Here is a 24,479-nt window from a genome sequence, read left to right on the forward strand (position 1 = left end):
AACTAGACATACGGCTTCCTTGCTAAAGTATGCAAATTCCGCTAAAATCCGCCTTTTTGTACACAATCGTTTTGGAAGATAATACTAGTCTTTTACTAACTGGCTAACAGAAATAGCACAGAAAGAAGTATTAACAACGATATTTTGTAAAAAGTGTGTTTATTTTGGTCCGCCTAAAGCTAATTCATGCTAATGTTCCAGCTGGGGGCACTGCTGACCACAACAATGGAAAATGCGGAAATGGCTTCCTATTTCCAATAGTAGAAGAAGAAGACTCGAATGAATGTATTGTAAACATTGTAACATTATGTCACCATAACGTGGTTATTATTAGTTGCTTTGGAATGTACCTGCCATGAAAATTAAGGTCATAATAACGCAGATCGCATCGATATGTAATATAGCGCGATAATGTACTTGTTTTAGCTACACGATTGATATCAATATATTAGCTAAATGTAGCTAACGGCTATCATTGCAGGGTTGCCAGTTTCTGCGAGAGAAATAAGCAACCCGGTATATGAAAACAAGCCCAAAATAAGCGAAAATAGCAGATCTACATGCATACAAACAACACAAATCTTGTGTCTGGCATAAATTATTTACAGATGGGGGTCTGCAGACAAATAATAATAATAACAGGCTAATGAAACATTAAGAGAAGAGCCAAGAGGGCACAATTTGTGCTGGGAGGGTTTGAGAGCAACTGTTGTCTGTTGGTTACTGTTTTTTTAATTATGTGTCCATAATCAACTACACTTTAAAAACAAGCCCAAATAATCAACTACACTTTATTTTTGTCAAATACATTTTTATTAACAGGTTATAAATTATTATAAAATTGGTACAGTAGGCCTATGCATTATTCTTCTTTAGAAACAAGGCCAACTAATTATAATAAGCAGACATGGCAACACTGCTGGTTGACTAATGGAGGAATGAAGGGAAAACAGCGCCCCCTAAAGTCACAGATCACTGAACTAAAGCTTAGAAGTCCATTTTCTCTGCTTGGTCTTTTTTCCACTACTCCTGCAAGACATTTTTCTATAAGCCATATCTCCAAAACTGGTGGATCAAACTGAACAACCAATACGTCAATTTGAAGCTATGATTCCCTGCTTTCATATGAAATGAAAAAACGAAAATTAAAAAAATTCCAATGGCAGTCTCTCAGTCAAATTTGGTCACAGTCTGTATACTGTGAAAGCTCTCTCCTTGTATTTCCAACTGTCTCTGTATGTCTGTCTCTGCAGGGAGAGGACGGCTTCCCAGGGTCCAAGGGAGAGATGGGAGTCAAAGGGGACACTGGAGACAACGGAATCAACGGTCCCCGAGGAGAGGACGGCCCCGAGGGGCCAAAGGGTCAGTCGGGGCCCCTGGGAGAATCGGGTCCTGGTGGCATCGCTGGAGAAAAGGTGCAACATTTTTTGATTGATAATGTAATGAACAACGGCACGTGGTAGTGATACAGTCAGATATTAAGGCTAAAATGATAACACAAAAGGTTTTCATTGTGGTCCTATCCTATGTAATCAATTACAAAACAATATGCAAATGACAAAAAGGAAGAAAAAAAACAACGTCAACAACATCTCTCTCTCTCTCTCTCTCTCTCTCTCTCTCTCTCTCTCTCTCAGGGTAAACTAGGAGTTCCTGGGTTGCCTGGATATCCAGGGCGACAGGGGCCAAAGGTGAATGCATGTCATAGTATAGTTAGTATCACTCAATTTTAACAATAGTTAACAATACCATTCCTTCCTACTTAATAATAATGTGTGTGTGTGTGTGTGTGTGTGTGTGTGTGTGTGTGTGTGTGTGTGTGTGTGTGTGTGTGTGTGTGTGTGTGTGTGCGTGCGTGCGTGCGTGCGTGCGTGCGTGCGTGCGTGCGTGCGTGCGTGCGTGCGTGCGTGCGTGCGTGCGTGCGTGTCTGTAAGGGTTCGGATGGGTTTCCTGGATCTCTGGGTGCTGCAGGAGAGAAAGGAAAGAAGGTGCGTACTAGCGGTACACAGAGGAGTAACATTTCCATGAATCACTCTTTGTGCATTTTCATATTACTGTATCTTTATCTTAGAACACAAATACCTCAAACACTTGGTCGATAAAGAAATTAATATGATGAAATGCAGCAGAAGAAACACTTTTATATTGAATAATGAGTGATGTAGAGAGGTCCATCCATCCATCTTCAACCGCTTATCCAGAATCGGGTCACGGGGGCAACAGTTCCAGCAGAGAGCTCCAGACTTGCCCTTTCTCAGGCAACATTAGTAACTTCCTCCTGAGGTATTCCAAGGCGTTCTAAGGCCCCCATCCGGTCCTTGGTCTGCCATGGGGTCTCCTCCTCCCTTGTGGGGCGTGCATGTTGACAGTGGTTGTCACTAGACGTCTACCCTTTAAAAGGTTGTAATGTATAGCAATGCAACGTCATTTTCTTCCCCTTCTGTCCCCCTTTGTTGGTTGGTACTGGGGTTCATTTATCAGCTCAGTGGCCTTGCGGTTAAAGTGTCCACTCTGAGATTGGGAGGTCGGGGTTTGATCCCCGGCCATGTGATACCAAAGACTCTAAAAATGGGACCCAGTGCATCTCTGCTTGGCACTCAGCATCAAGGGTTGGATTGGGCATCAAGTTCAGGGGGTGTACAGTTGGAGGCCATCGATATTGTCCTTTTCTTTTTGCTGAGGTTTGCGTGATCTGCGCAAAAGGACAGTTAACCCATTTTGGGCGGGAACCCCTTTTGGTGTTTTAAACATGTTATAATTTAGCTATTGAAAAATAGCAGATCTACAAGCTCATAGCGCGCCACCGAGTGGCGCGCTACGAGCTTGTAGGTCTGCTATTTTTGAAAAATCGTGAAAATATTTATTTCAGAAAACTGGAGGATTTAGAAGGATTTTTTAAAATTTTGAGGTCAGGCCTAAATGGGTCAAATGATAAGGGACAATATCGGTGGCACCCAACTGTAGGCTCCTGCCACATGGCTGGGCTCTGCAAAGCCTCCAAGAAGGCTTTCATGTGTGGCCATCCTTTCCCAAATGCAAGACACTTGTTGAGGATGTAATGATTTAAAATGACCCTGGAATTGTACCTAATAATGTGACAACATAATTACTTATTGAAGGACAGGTCCATTGTTTTCTCAACGTTGTAAGTTCTCATTATGCATTTACATTTTTGTGATTTCTTTTTTTAATTGTGTTTGAAGTGTATATTTGATAAATGGTAAGATGCTCTTCTAAATGTGTCTGTCTCTCTGTCTTTCTGGATCCTACATTACCCAGGGTCCTGTGGGGCAAGCAGGAAGTGGAGGTCAGAGGGGTCCTAACGTGAGTGCAGGCCGTTCTCTAATATGCCAGTGCTTCTCACACTGGGGTCTGGAGACCCTCAGGGGTCCTTGAGGGGGTTCCAGGGGCTCACAAGCTAAATGATTGATAGTTAGGAACTAGTGTTAATTTTGACAGCAAATTTGGATTTAGTTTTAGTCTTTTCAATACATTTCAATTTTGTCTTAGTCATATTTTAGTCATTTCAAATGTTTTACTTTTAGCCTAGTTTTAGTTAACTAAATATCATACGAAATGAGTGCGTGCGTGCGGTGCGTGTGTGCATGGCTGCGTGCGTGCGTGCGGTGCGTGTGTGCGTGGCTGCGTGCGTGTGTGCGGTGCGTGTGTGCGTGGCTGCGTGCGTGCGTGCGGTGCGTGTGTGCGTGGCTGCGTGCGTGTGTGCGGTGCGTGCGTGCGGTGCGTGTGTGCGTGGCTGCGTGCGTGCACTGCGTGTACTACATGCCATGCTCCATGGCTAACCTAACCTTCCTCCATGGCTCTGCAGGGTGCCCGAGGTGCCAGAGGTGTGAGAGGTCCCACGGGAAAATCAGGAGAAAAGGTCAGCTAACTCTCATCAACGCCCCATCACAATGATCACGTTTAGTTACTTATTAGTTCCATTGTGGTCCTTAGATTTTAGACAAAACATTGCAACATATATCAGGCATTGAAACAATGAATAAAACACTTGAGCTGATGTGTTTAGTAGCAATTGTCATCTGTTGATGAGTAAAAAATATTTGTCTACATGGATTCAAGTTCCATGGATCCCATAGAAGTCAGCATATCTTCTAAGGAAGCATGTTGCACATTGAAAACAGTTCATCTACAAGCTCACAGTGCGCCTGCGAGAGCTTGTAGATTAGAGTATTTGAAGTGGCCAAACTAGCAATATGTTCCGAAGTATCTTCCATAAAATCTTAATAGTCTCGGATATTTCACGAAAGCAAAGGTTAAAGCCTCAATGTGTGATTTCTTCACCTGGTTGCCACTAGTACAGTATGTAGAACAGGAGGAACAATATTACTAAAACATCATAATTTTACATATTGTGTTAATCGTTTAGGAATCAGTGCTAATGTGGAGGGGCATCTTAGTTTTTTCACACCGTTTAACAAATCGCACATTAGGACTTGGCCACACAAACAGTTCCCAGTCATTGTGTGTTGTTCACTGTGTTAAGATGAACTCTCTCTCTGTCTCAGGGGTCTTCAGGATTTGACGGCGTGTCAGGACCATCCGGCGAGAGGGTAAGGGTTAATTTATCACACCTAATTTGATTGATCAGTGGACTGATTGATCAGTGGTTGATCAGTTGTTCAATTGTGATTTTCTTTAGGGACCTATTGGACCACAAGGAAGGAACGGAGAGCCAGGGCCAAAGGGTGCTGTGGTGAGTGGAACACAAGCACAGCGACTGGGCAAAAATACATTTCTAATAGTATGTGGTATGCTGCCCTCCTACTAAAGGTAGCTCTCCATCGCACCGACGTTGGTGGCAGTAAGTGTTGGAAAGCTGAAACTGTACTGTTGAATGGGCGGTGGGTACACTGTCCTGCCAAGTCGCAAGCATCAAAAGCTTTCGACGGTCGAAAGGCTATTTTTAGCACCATAGTGTCTGTTGGTGTCTTCTCTGCTCTCAGCTGCATTCAGCAGCTATAACATGTACAGTATGTGTGTTATGAATTAATGATGTAATTTTGTGTTTTAGGGTCCGGCAGGAAAAGATGGACTTCCAGGTCACCCAGGTCAGAGAGGGGAGCCGGTAAGTGATGTCATCACAGGTCATGACCCCTAATGGAGTCTCAACACAAATTTTCCAAACATTCAACAAATGTATAGTATCAAAGCGTGTGTGTGTGTGTGTGTGTGTGTGTGTGTGTGTGTGTGTGTGTGTGTGTGTGTGTGTGTGTGTGTGTGTGTGTGTGTGTGTGTGTGTGTGTGTGTGTGTGTGTGTGTGTGTGTGTGTGTGTGTGTGTGTGTGTGTGTGTGTGTGTGTGTGTGTACAGGGTTTCCAAGGGAAGACAGGACCTCCAGGACCGGGAGGTGTGGTAGGACCACAGGTGAGTCTCAGAACAATCAATTAATAATGTATCCCTATTTTGGGCATGTCATAATAGGCAAAAAAAAGAAAAAGAAAAAAAAAACTATTCCAGGTTCTGCTTGAGGCTTTGTTCCAGTTTAAATGACATGAAATGGTACTTCATAGCATTTAATGACGTGGTTTAATTTCCTTAACGCAATGTATTTCCCAGTGAAACGGGAGTTGTAAGGCCTACGTGTCCCAACCAATCACAGTGATGGGTTGCGGCAGAACTTTCCAACCTACCTCATTGTTTCCAAGCCTCACCTAGCCTCATTCCCAGCCTTACTCATCTGTGAAGAGAAAAGCCTGGTCATGACCTAAGGCAGAGAGTCCTGCAGGAAGTGTCGGGCCGGAACATCCGTCTGACATATTTTCCCCGGATACGTTATTTTTCAACCAATAACAACACTTGTTTCATTCGTAAACAGATTTGTTTACGAATCTGTTTCCAAGGGCGGTAATTCCACCAAAATTCCGGTACTACCACTAAACCACTCAACCGGCTAGGTCTTGCCCAGCGTGCCACACACCTGTCAGCACGTCTGATTAATCGACTGATTGATCATGTGACCTCCTTGTTTGTCTTCCAGGGTAAATCGGGAGAAACCGGTCCGACTGGAGACAGAGGTCATCCAGGCTCACCAGGCGTACCTGGAGAGCAGGGTCTACCTGGGGCGGCTGGGAAGGAGGGGGGCAAGGTGGGTATTATTCACATGCTATGTGTGCATCATGTGTGCATCATATATATGATGTGTACATAGATGCTAGTATGTTGATAGGCTGAGCACGCCAGCAAGGCGTGATGGGGTTGTTGTCTTGTTTACATTTCTGTTCTGGCACGCACGCACGCACGCACGCACGCACGCATGCACGCACGCACGCACGCACGCACGCACGCACGCACGCACGCACGCACGCACGCATGCACGCACGCACGCACGCACGCACGCACACAGCTCTTCATTATGTGACTGTTCGATGCTCTCCAGGGTGACCCAGGAACTTTAGGGACTGCTGGTAAGAACGGACCGGCTGGACTGAGAGGTTTCAGGGGGACCAGAGGAGCCGCCGGTGGCATGGTAACACACACACACACACACACACACACACACACACACCACACACACACACACACACACACACACACACACACACACACACACACACACACACACACACACACACACACACACACACACACACACACACACACACACAATGTTCACATTTAACAAGAAAACAAACAATAGTACTGTAGATGCACAAATTTGGGAAATACAGGAAGCATTGCCTCCTCGATTTACTTTAACAGAATTTAGCTAATGCCTTGGATTGGGCATTCCTGCAATCTGCAGGCCTCTCACAACTAATGTATGGACATTACCGAGGCTTCCAAATATAAACACAAGCTGTTACATTTGTAACCAAGCTGTATAATAGCATCTTTTTTAAGACGTTGGTACTTAAGCAGATAGGCCTCTTCCAGACTGTGTTCGAATGTACATCCCACTTCCACTGTCCTCATCAACAACAACAACAACAACATTTATGTTATGTAAATGACGTGTGTGTTTGTTTCAGGGTCCGGCTGGTCTGAAAGGAGGGGCGGGGCCTACCGGAGCCTCAGGGGCCATGGTGAGTTCAGGTCCATCCTCACATTTAGATAAACCTATAATAATAATAACCCTGGAAGACACCATATTCAACAAGTACTGTCTCTCTTTCTTCCCCAGGGGGTCGGAGGTGACAGGGGCCCCCCGGGGCCAGCCGGGGCCATCGGTCAGCCTGGACGAGTGGGAGCCATGGGTGGGCCTGGACCCATGGGAGAGAAAGGAGAGCCTGTACGTTGACCTGCATATCTAGCCACTACATTTGGCACATACTGTATCTGTAATACATTCACCTATTATGACATACAGTAGTATGGTTCATGACATGTGGTTTAGTAGGTGTGCTGACAGACGTGTATGTACTGTACATGTACTGTACGTCTGCAGGGAGAGAAAGGTCCGATTGGACCAGCAGGAAGCGACGGTGACCAGGGGCCTTCCGGACTGCCTGGAGCCGCTGGCCCCGCTGGCCCTCCAGGAGACGACGGGGATAAGGTAACCAGTGTGTGTGTGATTGGGTGTGTTATACCGTCGCTATCGGGCAGAAATCTCCACATAAATGAACTCCCTTCTTGATCTCACTACAGTGTCACACAAAAGCAGCGACACGTTTCGAGCTTGTGGATTGGCTACTTTTCCTGCTTTAGAATTTGAATCGTGAAAAGTAACAGTTTTGGCCACCTGACAGAGATGATATGTGTGTGTACATGTGTCTAAATGTGTTATATGTGTGTTTTATAGGCCTACTGTATATGTGTATTCACAGGGAGAGACAGGTGGTCCAGGGCAGAAAGGCAGCAAAGGAGACAAAGGCGAAGGGGTGAGTATTTTACATGATAAATGTGTGATTGAATGCTTGGAAAAGTAGACAAGCTGTATATCATTCTTTACATTTACCATTCAATTGCTGTAAGTCATAGCATGACATAACAAGCATTTACAAATAAACCGTACTTTTGAGTGAAACACATAAGCCCAGGTTATTACCATAATGACACTAATCCAAAGAATGGATTGTGCCCGATGATAAAGCCATGAATTATCCTGATTCCTGCCAGTGGTTTTTAGCATTCTTACTAACCTTTCAAGACCCACAGAATATTTTGTTCTATGACTATGTAAGCACCATGTTCCGTTGTTTTGTTATTGGCAGTTCAATATAGCTTGTTTTCACCAAAAACACCTGGTGACTGAAAGCAGCAATTGAAAACTATTCAATTCATCAGCTACACAATAATGCATATAGAGAGGATGAGGTAGAGGATGTTATTACCAAGGTGTTCAAGGTGCTTATACGCTCACTGAAAACCTCACACTGCATGGACACTGCAGGCTGAAAGCCTTGTACACACATGACAAATATAAACATGCAATTAAATATAATTCAGTGTGTCCCCCAACCTATTTGCTCAGCAGTACAGTTGCTGCATGTCACTCTTTACACTAGTCTAGTCACTGGAAGGGGGTATCATGCACCCCCCGGAATTATACTTCTAATCAGTGTTTTCTTATTGGAAAAAATGTGCTGAAAATGATGAGTTATGATAAAAAGTTGTCAAAATGTCCCACCTACCTCAAAACCCCCTTTTAGGTATATGGCTCTGGCGAAATTGTGTAAAGGCAAATATTAATTCACTAAAATTACATAAATAGACATGGTGGTCTGAAATTGGTCATGGAGTATCTTGACACATAGGGGTAAGTAGCAGAACAGGATTTGGTTGGTTGCTACCATTATATTCTTAAATATGACCCACATCATCCTCAGAAACACACAAAAATATGGTGTCCGCTTGACTAATAACAACAAAGATGGTTATTTTCCAACACATTATGGTGAGTATCACTGCCTCACTTGTATATAGAAAACTTCCCATATCCCTAAGCTTCAATTTGAGCCCAAGATAACCTTTCTATCTTGTAAATTACTCTTTCTGTCGCCAAAATTCTGAACTATACCTCAAATCGGTGAAAATTGTATATTCAGTCAGTTTCAGCTATACATTTGGAATGAATGATTGAATAACCGAGTTTGAACTGACTCCACATTATGGAATATTTCTTGAATAAGCCATGTTAAAAAGTTGGCAAAGTGTCCAATCTACCATTGTTATGCAAATGAGGTATGAAACAATCGATTTTCACTATATCTCAGCCAATATTGCACTTAAATGAACAAATAAGGTGTCTAGACCTATGTTTTGAGGGTCAACCGGTCAAGGATCTCAGTGAAACTATTCTTAAAGTGACCACATGTGCCCGTGGCATGCTGGTGTACAAATCAGTGCTGCCATTACAATAAAGTCACATTTATACCAAGTAAGAGATACCAATATTGCATATAACTTTTACAAATAAGGTATCTAGACAGGTGCTGTGCATTTAAGCAAGCTTTATAATTTAGAATATACTGTAGCATAACATCACTATACACACTCAAAGGCAAAAATGTAAACAGTGTACAAACAGTGACCACCCTAGCCTGCACCATAAAGAACAAAATGCACAAACGTCACATTAATCAGTCATCGTGTTCATAAAACTCATCAGTCTTCTTTGTCTTCTTGTCCATGGTCTCCAATGACAAGGATTTTCAACCATCTCTGCCCTTCATATGGTTTTGTTTTTACCACAATAGCTTCATCAGCTCGCTTGTATAAGGCGATGGTTCTCTTCAGAGCAGAGTAGCATGGAGGAAGACGAGCCAGGTCAACTTTAGATTTAAGAAGTGAGTTTGTCATTTGCCCCCACCATTGTCCGCAGCAACTTGGCACGGGTGACGTCCACTGGGGCGGCGGTGGCTCAGGGGTAGAGTGGCTGGATGGTAACCGCAAGGTTGCCAGTTCAAACCCGGGCTCCCCCAGAGTTAGTGTCGAAGTGTCCTTGAGCAAGACACTGAACCCCTAACAGCTCCCGATGTGCAGGTTGGTGCTTTGCATGGTTTCCGCTGCCATCAGTGTATGAATGTGTGTGTGAATGTGTGTGTCTATGTAAAGCGCCTTGGATAAAGGCGCTTTATAAATGCACCATTTACCATACTGAAGACTCGCAACTCTGTCCATACAGCAGACAGATGAATTGCTCCAACTATACTAATTAAGGATCTGTTCCATATAGTGTAGCACAAGGCACATTTGAAGGACCCCCATAACCCTTACAGGTCCATTTGGTTCCATTTGTACATTCAGAGTTGCACACCCGTAAGGGGCCCTGCATATCAACAGCTCAGTGGCCTTGTGGTCAGAGCGTTTGCCTTGAGACTGGGAGGTCGGGGTTCGATCCCCGGCCGGGTCATACCAAAGACTCCGAAAAATGGAACCCAGTACATCCCTGCTTGTCCCTGCTTGGCACTCAGCATCAAGGGTTGGATTGGGGTAAGTCCCTGATACATACTAGCGTCATGTCCAGGGGGTGTACTTGTACATCAAGCTGCCTCCTACTACAGAAACAGGAGATAGGCTCCTGCCCTATGGGCCTCATGGCTCTGCAAGGCTTACAGGTCCATTTGGTTCCATTCTGTACACACTGTAAAGTTACACACCCGTAAGAGGCCCTGGATATCATCAACAGCTCAGTGGCCTTGTAGTTAGAGCGTCCGCCCTGAGACTGGATGGTCAGGGGTTCGATCCCCAGCTGGGTAATACCAAAGGGTTGGATTGGGGTAAGTCCCTGCGACATACTAGTCATGCCAGGGAGTGTACTTGTTAGGCTCCTGCCCTATGGGCCACATGGCTTGGCTTGAGCTATAGAGCTATTTGAATTGTGAGTCTTCAGTGAAACAGTGGTGGGAGCAGATGACAAACTAATTTCTAAATCTAAAGTTGACCTGGCTCGTCTTCCTCCATGCTACTCTGCTCTGAAGAGAACCATTGTGTCTTATACAAGCGAGCTGATGAAGCTTTTTTGGAAAAACCAAAACCCTATGATGAAGGGCAGGGGGGGTTGAAACTAAAGAGTTTTTTAATCCAGTGTGTCCTGCGGTGCAGTCCTACCAACCTCACTGGTTGATCTCCTTGACACTGTCTGGAGAGCATGGACAAGAAGCCGACGAGATAGAGGAATTGATTTAATCGGCACTGATTTGTACACCAGCATGCCACGGGCACATGTGGTCACTTTAGGAATAGTTTCACTGAGATCCTCGACCCTCAAAACATAGGTCTAGACACCTTATTTGTTCATTTAAGTGCAATATTGGCTGAGATATAGTGAAAATCGATTAATTTGATAATGGAGGCACTCATTTGCATAAAAATGGTAGATGGGACACTTTGCAAACTTTTTAACATAGCTTATTCAAGTAAGAAATATTCCATGATGTGGAGTGAGTTAAAACTCAGTCATTCATTCATTTATTCCAAATGTATAGCTGATACTGACTGAATATACAATTTTCACCGATTTGAGGTATAGTTCATAATTTTGGCGACAGAAAGAGTAATTTACAAGATAGAAAGGTTATCTTGGGCTCAAATTGAAGCTTGGGGATATGAGAAGTTTTCTATATACAAGTGAGGCAGTGATACTCACCATAATGTGTTGGAAAATAACCATCTTTGTTGTTATTAGTCAAGCGGACACCATATTTTTTGGTGTTTCTGAGGATGATGTGGGTCATATTTAAGAATATAATGGTAGCAACCAACCAAATCCTGTTCTGCTACTTACCCCTATGTGTCAAGATACTCCATGACCAATTTCAGACCACCATGTCTATTTATGTAATTTTATTGAATTAATATTTGCCTTTACACAATTTCGCCAGAGCCATATACCAAAAAGGGGGTTTTGAGGTAGGTGGGACATTTTGACAACTTTTTATCATAGCTCATCATTTTCAGCACATTTTTTCCAATAATAAAACACTGATTAGAAGTATAATTCCGGGGGGTGCATGATACCCCCTTCCAGTGACTGTACTACACATGCTTTTAGAATTACAACCGTTTCGTTGTTTTGTCCTATTTGCACGGGTTTAGCGGACGCAGAAAAGCCATGCAGTCCTTTTTGTGAATTTGCCCCTCCTCGGATTCTCTCTGATCTGTCTGTCTGATCTGTCTGTCTGTCTGTCTGTCTGTCTGTCTGTCTGTCTGTCTGTCTGTCTGTCTGTCTGTCTGTCTGTCTGTCTGTCTGTCTGTCTGTCTGTCTGTCTGTCTGTCTGTCTGTCTCTGCCTGCCTGCCTGCCTGCCTGCCTGCCTGCCTGTCTGCCTGTCTGTCTGTCTGTCTGTCTGTCTGTCTGTCTGTCTGTCTGTCTGTCTGTCTGTCTGTCTGTCTGTCTGTCTGTCTGTTCGTTCACAGGGCCCCACAGGGCCTGCTGGAAGTCAGGGGCCACTTGGTCAGCCAGGACTACCGGTGAGTTATTGCTGTTATAGTTACAAGTCATAATGACATGGCACAAATATAGGCTATGCCATTGACAGGTTGAAAGTTGCTAAATGTGCATTGTAAATTGTAAACGACTGATGCTCACACACTTTTCATGCCTTGATCTCCTGTGTAATGCATTGATGTCAGGGTTTGGACGGAGAGTCAGGACCCCGGGGTCAGCAGGGCATGTACGGACAGAAGGGAGACGAGGGGCTCCGTGGGTTCAAGGGATCCAGAGGACCAATAGGACTGCAGGTGATACTAATGGATTAACCAATCAAGTTACACTGGTGGAAAAGTATAAAAATAAAGTAAATTATTTAGAGAGCAAAAATTGAATCCTCTGTGTGTGTGTGTGTGTGTGTGTGTGTGTGCGTGCGTGCGTGCGTGCGTGCGTGCGTGCGTGCGTGCGTGTGTGTGTGTGTGTGTTCCCAGGGCATGCCAGGTCTACCAGGAGAGAAGGGGGAGAGTGGTCATGGAGGACTCCTAGTAAGTAAATGCTTCCGTCATACAGTCTGGAGCAACGGAAGCTCTGGAAATGATCAGAGGATAAAAGCGGATGTGACGCCTCCTCTCCGTTTTTTCGTAGAGACGCGAATTTGTCCTGATGTAAATCAGAATAAGCATATAGCTTAATTAACTTGCTATGTATAGCTTGCTGCATGCTTATCAGAAATGGACATTCTAAAATAAAATGTAAAGATATTTTACATTTTCGGGAGGAACGCGGTACAAAGTCACAAATTAGATCCAAACTTTGGATGGCAGAAGATCTACCAAGGACAGCTCTCCTAGATTCCGATTTATGGCGGTTTGAAAATCATGTTAAACGCTGGTCAGATTTTTTACGTCCCATAGCTGGAAGTGACGGGCGTTGCCATAGCAACCGGATCAATGCCAAAAGCTGCCGTGGGGCTCAACCATTACATACACGGAGTATTCCGAGGGGGTACGAACATGATATTGGCAGATATTGTCCCATAGCTGGGGGGTACGAGTATATTTGTACATGGCGCAGAAAAGTTAACCATTAGCCTGATTTAACATACAGTATACTGTAAAGTAGGGATGTCCCGATCACGTTATTTTGCTCCCGGTCTGATTCCGATCGTTTGATTTTGAGTATCTGCCGATACCGATTTTTTTTTTTTATAGAAAACGTATACAATATCACAATATACAATATCCAAAATTTAAGACAATATCCAGTCTAATATCATGATATGGATTATAATTTTGGTACTAGGGATGTCCCAACGTTTTTTTGCTCCCGGTCCGATTCCAATCATTTTTTAAATGCCGTGATTTTCGATCACGTGATCGGATCGGGACAACCCTACTGTAAAGACTTTGAGATACTAGTGCCCCTAGGGGTACTAGGGGCACTTTGGGATACTCAGAATGTTTTAGCTTGTCTTTGTGATCTTGTCTGATTATGTTGGTTATGAACATTCATAAAATCTGTTATACTGTATTTTAATAATCATATATTTTTTATCCAATCAATTGCCAATATAAAGAAAAAAAAGAAAGAAAACGCTTTGCCAGCTACTGTAGCTTGCTGCGCAATCTTTATACATGTATGCAGCCAGCTATTGAGTTTGGAATATTGGACAAACAACAAAGTGTCAGTGTCTGGAGCATGATATTTTCTTACAGCAACGGGGGTACATACGCTAGTAAAGCATAAAAGCATGTTTGATAACCACTGTAATCTAAAGCACCACTACTTGCCTGCTTTTATAGGGTCCCCCTGGACAACAAGGCCCTTCAGGTCCCCAGGGACCCTTTGGGGGACAGGTAAGTCCAACACATGTCATTCATATTATTTATTTAGTGAAAATATAATGTTTAGCCTGATGATGGTTCTTTTGGTGTATTACCTTTTGTGTTTACCTTACGTACTGTAAATCGCTCTGGAGTAAGAGCATCTGTTAATACCTAAATTGTGAATTGTTCACGCACAATTAAAGTAAAAATGTGTGTGTGTGTGTGTGTGTGTGTGTGTGTGTGTGTGTGCGTGCGTGCGTGCGTGCGTGCGTGCGTGCGTGCGTGCGTGCGTGCGTGCGTGCGTGCGTGCGTGCGTGCGTGCGTGCGTGCGTGCGATCCAGGGTCCGCCAGGTAGACCAGGGATGATTGGAACAGGAGGCATTGTGGGAGAGAAGGTGAGGAACCTGGAACCTGTCCTAGTTATTCTATTAGAGTCCTGAGGAACCTGGAACCTGTCCTAGTTATTCTATTAGAGTCCTGAGGAACCTGGAACCTGTCCTAGTTATTCTATTAGAGTCCTGAGGAACCTGGAACCTGTCCTAGTTATTCTATTAGAGTCCTGAGGAACCTGGAACCTGTCCTAGTTATTCTATTAAGAGTCCTGAGGAACCTGGAACCTGTCCTAGTTATTCTATTAGAGTCCTGCCGATGCCAGAGTTGTGGTTTCGATTCCGATCACGATCATTTTGGAAGGTCCTTAACCGGCGCTTACGGATGTTCTGACTGATATTTTGTCAAACAGTGCATCAGAAGTTTGACTTATACGCAAACCTTTAACCTTTACACAAACAAATGACTACAAATAAACACAAATAATGTTTGATTGATAAAAATTAAATGTAACTGTAATTATACAACTGGGAACAATTTCATATACAATACACATATACTGAACTTTAATGTATTTCACTATGTAAGCCCTATTCAAAAATGTAAAAAATGTTTTAAAGGGCCTGGGCCGTGGCTCAGAGGTCCAGGCACCTTGGCTCTCTCTCTCCCCATTTCCTGTCAGCCTACTGTCTGTCCCTCTATAAAAAATATAAAATAAAGGCGGAAGCCGCAAAAAAACATTACAAAAAAAAAAAAAAAGTTTTAAAGGTAAATAATTGGGACACATCAGGTGCATAAATGCTGATACCGAAAGGCGAATATAATAATGGCCAATATATCGGCCGAACAGATAGTGGTTGGGCTCTAGTTATTATCAGGCTTATATGACAATGTTTGTCTCTCTCTGTGTCTGTCTGTCAGGGTGAGGATGGAGAGGCTGGTGATCCAGGGTCAGTTGGTGTATCAGGAGGAGCAGTAAGTTGTCTTTAGCATCATCATTGCATGTACACACACACACACACACACACACACACACACACACACACACACTGGTAAACCACTAGTAAACCACTGGTTTCTACTTACGATGATTGGGCCCTGGCACTTTCTAATGCTGTGGGAAACACTGTCAAGCATTATTTCACTCCTCTAAAAACACATAGCTCCAGTCCTTGATTCAGAAGTCTTTATTGCCATGACAAACATGTTAGGAATTTAGTTTGAGTCCCAGAAAGTTCACAAACTTGGAACATTCAAGGCAATGGCATTTTTGTTCTCAGCCTGAAGCTGTCCACATCAGCTGTCTGTTGTCGTTGAGGTTCACTCCTCACTCTTTTGTCTTCTTCAGGGAGACAAGGGCGACCTGGGCGATAAAGGAGACTCGGGCCCACCGGGAGCTGCCGGTCCCGCAGGGGCCAGGGGGGCCCCAGGAGAGGACGGACCCAAAGGCAATTCAGTAAGGAAGTCTCAGCCTAATGCATATAACACGAATCACTCCATCTCTGGGCAACAGGCGCTGTCCATACTACAATATTATCACTACATACTGTACCTCTCTCTCTCTCTCTCTCTCTCTCTCTCTCTCTCTCTCTCTCAACAGGGTCCCATAGGTTTCCCAGGGGACTCAGGACAGCCGGGGGAGGCAGGACCCAATGTAAGTGTTTTCTGCTTGAAAAGCATTCTCCGATTGACTCGTATACATTACAGCGTGCAGGTTCTGATAAAGCTTTAAATTGTATTTTCAAATGTCCATGTCTTAAAAAGTCTTGGTCATGGTCATCATCCAGTAAATAAGGTTTAGTGATGTCAGGAGGAAGCTAAGTCCAGCTAAGTCCAAGCTCTGTATAAACAAAAACACAGGTTCATTTAATGTAACTGTTAATAGTAGAAAGGCTTCCAGGCAAAGATAACGTGAATACATGTACATTTAGATACCAATATTATTCTATTAAGAGTCAATACAGTATGTACAACTACACTCATGATGTCATGATTGTTCATACACGGGCCACTGATTTTTACAGGTGCAAGCTAGCCTGTCAACAATCACCCAGAGCAGTAGTCGATGTAGTGGCGAGTTGGCCACCTTTTCATGGTCAGCCTGTCACTCAAGGTGCAGCTGTGCCTTTGCGCTGCTGAGACAAAAACAGTCCTTTTCATGATTGGCTGGCCTCTAAGCCAATAAAAAAGCCAGGGCTGGCCTCTAAGCCAATAAAAAAGCTAGGGCTGGCCTCTAAGCCAATACAAAAGCTAGGGCTGGCTAGCCTCTAAGCCAATACAAAAATCTAGGGCGTACACCATAGAGCTATAAAGGATAGTGACCGGAGCGCTAGCCCCGCCCCCAAGCTATTCATTTCGATGAAGTTGCTCAGTGGCGTTTTGAAGCACCCGGAAGACTGCCGGAAGTACAATTATAACTCAATGGCTCGAGTGAGCGGAAGTTAATCCCGGACCTCAAAGCCCGGACCTCAATGTATAAATAATAACCCATGCCCACCATTTCTTTCCTCTCACCAGGGTGTGGATGGCTTGCCCGGGGTTAAGGGGGATGCTGGAGAATCAGGGAAAGCTGTAAGTTCTCAAGAAAAGTATCATTCAGATGGTAGTGTGAACTGTAACGTGCTAGATAACATGATAAATGTTAAAATGATGTTATCATAATCATTTACTACATTTGTTTTGTTTTCTTCAGGGACCGTCTGGAGCGTCAGGGGAGCCTGGACCCACCGGACCTCCTGGACGAAGGGTGTGTGTAGTATTCGATGTGTGCGTGGTTATGCCTGTTACATTAGTGTATGCCTGTGTACATATATGTTATTGTGTTGATATAGGAGAAAGAACCAGCAGTTGAAAATCTTTCCAAATGTGGTTCTTAGGGCCATTTGGGGAAACAAGGAAAGGATGGGAAGTCCGGAATGAAAGGTTCAAAGGTGAGTGTCATGCCTGTTAAACAGTATATCAGCACAACATAACAACATGACCTTGAGTGTGATATTGCTCTTATACAACAGTTCCACTATAAACTATTCATTGAGTAACTGGAGACTACAGTCTGGGTTTTGTGGCTTTTCGTATGAGACAACCTGTAGAGTTGATATAATTTCTCTGTGCGCCTCACTCAGGGTTCTACAGGACTGGAGGGTCTCGTGGGGAAGACGGGACCTGTGGGGGCCCAGGGGAGCCATGGGAAACCTGGGCCCCAGGGGTTACGAGGGATCCCTGGCTCTGCGGTAAGTCAGATGAAGTCATCAACACCTGAAGACGAAACACTAGAGAATTTAGACAGACAGACATGTTTGATCATACAATTACATCACTTATACAATTACTTAAATTTGAAGTTTTCTGAATTTTCTGATGATATTATTTTCTCATAATGGTGTGTGTGTGTGTGTGTGTGTGTGTGTGTGTGTGTGTGTGTGTGTGTGTGTGTGTGTGTGTGTGTGTGTGTGTGTGTGTGTGCATGCGTGTGTGTCTCTCTCGGTACCACAGGGGGAGCAGGGTTTAAATGGACCTCCTGGCGTGACGGGACCTCCAGGTCCAATGGTAAGATGACATTACTTGTGGTCCAGGCGCATCCCCTTCTCTCTCTCCCTCTTTCCTGTCAGTCTTCACTTGAAACTATCAATAAAGGCAGAAAAGCCGAAAACAAATCTTAATCTTGCTTTCTCTTTTTAATTTTTCTTATTACTTTTGTATTGCTCTTTTGCTTTTGTTGTTAATTTCTATCATTGAATTGAATTGCCTGTTTATGTACTGTATATGCATATAAATAAAGTTTGTTATATTAATATTTATTATTACATACATACGATACATTTCATCTCAGTATTAATAATAATGAGTTCCACTGGTGGGTGGCTCTAAAAATAATTTTAAGTTTGAATTTGGTTTGGAACTAAATTCTAAATAATCTGAGTTTACCTGTCTGGTTTGATAACTGTTTTAAACCTGAATTAACTAATTGATCTCTGACCTGATAGGGTCCACCTGGATTACCAGGCCTGAAGGGAGATCCTGGCAAGAAGGGAGAAAAGGTAGGTGACACACAGGGCTCTTGATGCTTGTGTGTTGTTTTTAATCATTATGTACTGTATTGAGAAGACGATGTCTGAAAGGACCAATCAATTGCTGATCAATAATGTGTGTCACCTGTGCAGGGCCACGGTGGTTTGATTGGGCTCATTGGGCCCCCAGGGGACATCGGAGAGAAGGGAGACAGGGGACTGCCAGGGAACCAGGGTCTACAGGGGCTCAAAGGAGAGGAGGTGGGCAGACTACACACCCCTATGCACGCATACATGTATAGCTAATATTACCTATACTAAAAGTCATGAATGCACTCCAGGCCCAGTGCGGTAAAGAATCCATAGGGAGGTCTGAAATTCTGATGGGGGAATGTATGTTTTGTGACGGGCCTGTTTAATTGTAAATGTAACATGTGTTTTTTTTTTAAAGGTATGCATAAGGTATTTAGAATAACATTGAGTTGCTTTTTCAACATGTATATTGTTTAGACACTAACAAAAGGCTATGAGTGTCCCTTTGTCTTTATGTACAGTAGATTAAATGACAACCTTCGAAGAGAGGGGCGGAGTACAATTGAGAATTTTGCATATAGAGAGATCTTGAGACATATATTTTTCAGTCAACTCAAATGTTGTTCACATTGTGCTTATTAGCCTAATAGTTGTTTATATACTTTTATCTAGCTGAGTCCCCTAAAAATAACCCTTCTCTTTAAGGACTCAGATGTGCCTTGGTGTGTATGTGTGTTAATATGTGAACCTAACTTCTGGGACTTTTATATGGGATAAAAGGACTTGTCAACATAATTTAGATTTATTTAAGGACTCTGATGTCTATTATTAAGTTGGTGTCTGAATTGTTATGTTTGCACTTTTGGTACAAGTTGGCTGAGAACTCATTGATGTCTGCATGGGTCAGAGGTAGCTGTCTCTCCTAGGGAGACCATAACATCTATGAGAAATGTTCCTATGAAGTTACTTACCCGACCGAGTGTTTAAAAGCAACTGGAGTCGAGCGAGCTATTACCCTGATAACTACCTAAGTGAATTAAATCACACAAAAAACGTCACTGATTAGTGCTACGAAAAGAAAAAAGAGACCTCTGTCTGTCTGTCCGTCCGTCCGTCCGTCCGTCCGTCTTCTCTCTCTCTCTCTCTCTCTCTCTCTCTCTCTGAGTGAGTAAACACATCCAACAATGTAGGCTGTATAACACCAACAGCCATGATGATCTAACATTATTAATTATTCAAACCCAGCCAGAAGGGCATCCATCCTTTGAGGATGGCAGGGACAGTGAACAGGCACAGAGAGAGTTCAAAAGGCTCAGTTCTGTGACTGTGATGTGAGCTTTAAGTGAATGTCAAGGACAAAAACACAGCAACTCTTCGTTCATGCATGAAGCGTATAACATTACAGAGTCAACCAGAGCACAACAGTGTTCAGAATCAGAATACGTTTTATTGTCACAGCACAGTTTTTACAAGTAAAAAAAAGTGGATGAAATTCTTTTTTTTGTGCATAGTTCCCATCGTGTAGTTGTTTTCCAAGAAAGGTGCTTGGCTTTGGCTACGCACCGCTTGTTGTACAGTCCTTTGTACAGTGTTCAAATCTGTGCTAAATCAGTGTCTTCTTTTAAATCACTTCACGTACATTGTACAGTGAAACAGGTCTCAAAGTCACACTTTTAGCGCACTAACGGAAAGTAGATATAGCCTAGTCAATGTATGGATTTCAGTCATTTGGATTCCATAGAAGCCATCTTCTATAAATAATACAGAGAATACTAATACAGAGTCGTGCAACATCAACTGAAGCATTCAAAAATAATACTGTAAATGTATTTAAATATCATCATGTGATAAATTACGTGGTATTGGAATGGCACAGACTGGCAGCATTTCAGGCAATGGCAGCAGCTTTTCCCATACTAGTACTAGTATGGGATACTACAGGTACTAGTATTTGTATGTATCAGAACAACTTTACTTAAGCAACATCTATGTTCTGATGGGCAGCAGAGCCATACGTACAGTATAATGTTTATAGACTGTGGTCACATGTCCCCTGTCTATAATTCTAAACACATTTCTGTCATTCACGTTTCTCTGTAATCTGCAAAAATCTGATTTAGCTAATCCCTTGTGTCAATGTTATATCAACAGTCAATCAAAGGTTATGATTCTAAATGTCGGCAACAGCAAATGTGTCGGCTTATCACCCCCACACTAGTGAGTGCATTCAATTGCTTTGCCATCAGAGAGAGAGAGAGAGAGAGAATTTACATTTACAAATTGAGGCATTTAGCAGACACGCATACCTTTAGTACAGGGATTTTCAGGGTTTTTTCTGGCAAAGACCCCTTAGCTGAGAGAGATGAAGCAGGGACCCCAACTACATATTGTATAAAAATGTGCAGATTAAACTTTTTCATACATTTCATAGATAGCACTATCATCAGTGTATGTTGGATTGATACACCATGGAGGCCCGGGGCGGAGATCTCCATCAAGTTCAAGGTCATGGTCAAGTGCCCAAGCCGGAGATTGATAAATAGGACGGAGATTAATGATATCAAAACCGATCGCGTCGCTCCACAGCCTAGGAGCGCTTGTTGCCCAATCCGATGACGTGTCAAACAGTGACATGTCATCGAAAATGTTCCCTGCCTGTTTAGCTGACGAAAACGAAAATCTTAAAACGTTCATAACTCCCGATCTAAATCATCCCGTCTAATTCTGAAAAAAAGATCCTGTGTTTGACGGCCTTCCGCGGTCCAGTCGCTAGTCGCGATAGATTTATTCTTACCTCCCGTTGTTGTCGATCGACTCTAGAGTGGTGTGGCTATTGTTAGCTGCTACACAGACACACAACAACTTCCGGTGCGCTGGTAAAAGTGGTCCAGGCGCTATAAATGATGAGCACATGGATTAAATGGATTAAATATGTCCGGGCAAGCAAGGTGTTTAATGTGTATTTTCAGACATTTAACCACTTAAACGGTCAATACTCAGTAAAATCGACCTTTCACTCTGTACTTGGTCTGCTCTTTTTTCCCCCTGTAACATGTTGCCGAAAATAGCCGATCTACGTCCAGCGCGGCCGCAGAGTTTCTAATGATCTTATAATTTAACAAGGCTATTGTATCAGGGGTACTCTCAGTAAACTGTATTGTTTGGGCGATTCATCAATACATAAAACATGTTTACATTATTGAGGCAGCTGATGCACATTTCCCTCTCTATGTAACACCGGCAGTTGTGATGTGATGCCAAAGCCTGATAGGGCGTTTGGTTGAACGTGTTGCAGTCACTCAGTCAGTGATGGCGCTCTTGCTCTATGGGAAGGCATTGCAGAGTCCCCAATGGCTTAAAGGACAGCCAATGAGAAGGCATTGCAGAGTCCCCATTGGCTTAAAGGACAGCCAATGAGAAGGCATTGCAGAGTCCCCATTGGCTTAAAGGACAGCCAATGAGGAAAGAATCACGACTAGCGCAGCGACTGAATAATAGACCACTTGCTTTCACAAGATGGTAAAAAATGAATGCAAAAAGGCAAATTAAATGTTAATTTGTCTTTTTGTATTCTTTTTTTACCAGCTTGTTGTGACAGCAGGTCGCAGTTAACTACGAAATTGTGCATTTGCTGACCTGTTCTGTCATTCCATATGTTGATCTGACCTCGTCAAACCCTGTACACTCAAGACACGCTCCATATGGCCAGTACAGAATTCATTCCATATGTTGATCTGACCCCCCATTCCAAAGCGCCAGCGCTCGCGCAGCAGTCTGCTGTCACCCAGGCGGATTCGTGCAGGACGCTTCTCGCCCTCAGGTGTCTTACTGGTATTATATAATCAAATCCAACAGTCTAGTCAAATCTATCTATAAATGCACAAATACATACTTAGGCAAGTTACTTGGCAAGATATCTCTTTCACATATATATATTTTTTAAGTAATTTGTTATGGATTATAGTCAGATGAGATGTTTTTGGGCAGAGCATTCCAGGGTGCTATTGACCTATAAATATAACAGTGAGTTTACAATAATGTGTGACAATAAACAACAGAACATCTCTCCTTGTTTGGCAGCCAGGGCAAACATAGAAACAGTATGTTCATTCTGCTGTGGGTCACCACACGGCCAACTCATTCCATCTCTTGTAGAAACAACTACTTCCACTTCATAATCCCAGTCCTCTGGATGACAGACATCTTCTTGAATCGCCGTAGAGATTATCCATGTGGAAACGCTATGAATGACTCGGCTGTCCTCCTACGTGACTCGGCTGTCCTCCTACGTGACTCGGCTGTCCTCCTACGTGACTCGGCTGTCCTCCTACGTGACTCGGCTGTCCTCCTACGTGCTCTCGGCTGTCCTACTACGTGCTCGGACACAGTGGTGGAAAATGTACTCAAATGTTTTACTTAAGTAAAAGTATCAATACTGCAATGTAGAAACTAGAAAGTAAAAGTCCAGAATTCAAAAGTAAAAAAGCATCAAAATGTACTTTAAGTACCAAAAGTAAAAGAACTTATTATTCAGAATTTCCTGTTTCAAGTTTTCAAATATATAAAAATCTTTTGAAAATAGCAGATCTACAAACTCACAAAGTGTCGCATCGTGAGACATTGTGAGCTTGTAGGTCGGATTTTCTTTTTTTTGAAATTATGTTTTTATTTTGGTCATCGTGTACAAGCATAATGAACAACTACATCATGAGATCAAGTGCATTACAATCGTTACGTATATATATATATATATTTATATATATATATATATAAAGATATATTTCCAATGTTCTCAATGGTGACCAAAGTTACAACATTTTTTTCCTGGAACAAAAAAAAAAAAGAACAAACAAGAAAAACTAAAGGCGAACATCTGGGCAGCTCTGAAGGGAAAAGGGGGAAAGAAGACGCTTTCACAAAACTACATTACACTTGTTTGAAAACAAATACAGGGTCATACATTCAGCAAGTTACAATAAAATAAAGGAAAAGAGAATTAAAAAAAAGTAGAGAGGTATAGGATGAGCGATAGCAACACAATACTTTGTTTTCCCTTATTCAGCAAAATTCTGATCGGACAGGTGCGATATATTCAGTCCATTTAGTCCAGATCCAGAAGAACTTTTCTTCCTGAGATCTGAGTGAGTACGTCAGTTTTTCCATCTTGTATATATCATGAGTTATCTCGATCCATTCTTCTACTGTGGGTGGTTGTGGTTGCATCCACTTTCTAGTGATAGCCTTCTTGCTAGCCACCAGGAGGGTCAGAATACATTTTTTATCGTTACTATCAAATAGGTCATATGGGAGGTTTCCTAGGTATAAGGTATCAAACTGGAAGGGGATGTTGATCCCAAACACCGCTTCTAAATGATCATGAATTTCCTTCCAATATGAATCTAGAACTGGGCATTCCCAAAACACGTGAAAATGGTTCGCTGCATTTTGATTGCATGATCTCCAGCAGTCTACTCCTGTACCTCTGTATCTTTTTTGCAGGGGTGTATATGATTTTTCCAATTAAATTCTCTCCACGTATTTGAACATGTTGACTCCCATAGCGATTTGCAAGTTTTCTCCCAGTCTTCTTCGTAGGTCGGATTTTCAAATGGCCGAAATTTATATAGGGCTGAAGTTGTGTTCAAATAAATGTAGTGGAGTAAAAGTACAATATTTGGATCTGAAATGTATTGGAGTAGAAGTAAAGGTATTGGACATAGGTCCTACTTTACTAGTTCTGGAAAAGTACACTGAAGGATTGTGGTTGTTGTTTCAGGGTCCAGTTGGTCCTGTAGGGTTTAACGGCCCCCCAGGGGTCCAAGGGTTGTCTGTGAGTACACTCCGTTAATCCCTGCTTATAGACACTCATGTCAACACACAGCATACATACAGTACATACAGTACAGAGCACTGCTGGTCTGTCACTCATCCTTGTTTTTATTCCACGTTGTTTAA

At 42.9% G+C, this 24,479-nt stretch overlaps 1 protein-coding gene across 1 annotated transcript in view; it reads left to right on the plus strand.

Annotated features, from left to right (window-relative positions):
- The window catches only part of LOC306921307 (uncharacterized protein), a gene marked incomplete at both ends in the record, with an annotated part of 65,446 nt that overhangs the window by 40,917 nt on the left and 50 nt on the right, over positions 1-24,479 (plus strand). Inside the window, 30 exons of the mRNA XM_079498417.1 lie at positions 1,254-1,415; positions 1,638-1,691; positions 1,935-1,988; positions 3,280-3,324; positions 3,827-3,880; positions 4,527-4,571; positions 4,661-4,714; positions 5,033-5,086; positions 5,331-5,384; positions 5,998-6,105; positions 6,397-6,486; positions 6,989-7,042; positions 7,141-7,248; positions 7,405-7,512; positions 7,784-7,837; positions 12,316-12,369; positions 12,532-12,639; positions 12,820-12,873; positions 14,131-14,184; positions 14,496-14,549; positions 15,406-15,459; positions 15,833-15,940; positions 16,085-16,138; positions 17,002-17,055; positions 17,177-17,230; positions 17,607-17,714; positions 17,977-18,030; positions 18,468-18,521; positions 18,645-18,752; positions 24,301-24,354. Of these exons, the coding sequence (XP_079354543.1) occupies positions 1,254-1,415; positions 1,638-1,691; positions 1,935-1,988; positions 3,280-3,324; positions 3,827-3,880; positions 4,527-4,571; positions 4,661-4,714; positions 5,033-5,086; positions 5,331-5,384; positions 5,998-6,105; positions 6,397-6,486; positions 6,989-7,042; positions 7,141-7,248; positions 7,405-7,512; positions 7,784-7,837; positions 12,316-12,369; positions 12,532-12,639; positions 12,820-12,873; positions 14,131-14,184; positions 14,496-14,549; positions 15,406-15,459; positions 15,833-15,940; positions 16,085-16,138; positions 17,002-17,055; positions 17,177-17,230; positions 17,607-17,714; positions 17,977-18,030; positions 18,468-18,521; positions 18,645-18,752; positions 24,301-24,354 (2,124 nt within the window). The remainder of the gene's footprint in view (positions 1-1,253; positions 1,416-1,637; positions 1,692-1,934; positions 1,989-3,279; positions 3,325-3,826; positions 3,881-4,526; positions 4,572-4,660; positions 4,715-5,032; positions 5,087-5,330; positions 5,385-5,997; positions 6,106-6,396; positions 6,487-6,988; positions 7,043-7,140; positions 7,249-7,404; positions 7,513-7,783; positions 7,838-12,315; positions 12,370-12,531; positions 12,640-12,819; positions 12,874-14,130; positions 14,185-14,495; positions 14,550-15,405; positions 15,460-15,832; positions 15,941-16,084; positions 16,139-17,001; positions 17,056-17,176; positions 17,231-17,606; positions 17,715-17,976; positions 18,031-18,467; positions 18,522-18,644; positions 18,753-24,300; positions 24,355-24,479) is intronic.

This window comes from Electrona antarctica, assembly GCF_951216825.1.
Source record: "Electrona antarctica genome assembly, chromosome: 4".
Classification (NCBI taxonomy): domain Eukaryota; kingdom Metazoa; phylum Chordata; class Actinopteri; order Myctophiformes; family Myctophidae; genus Electrona; species Electrona antarctica.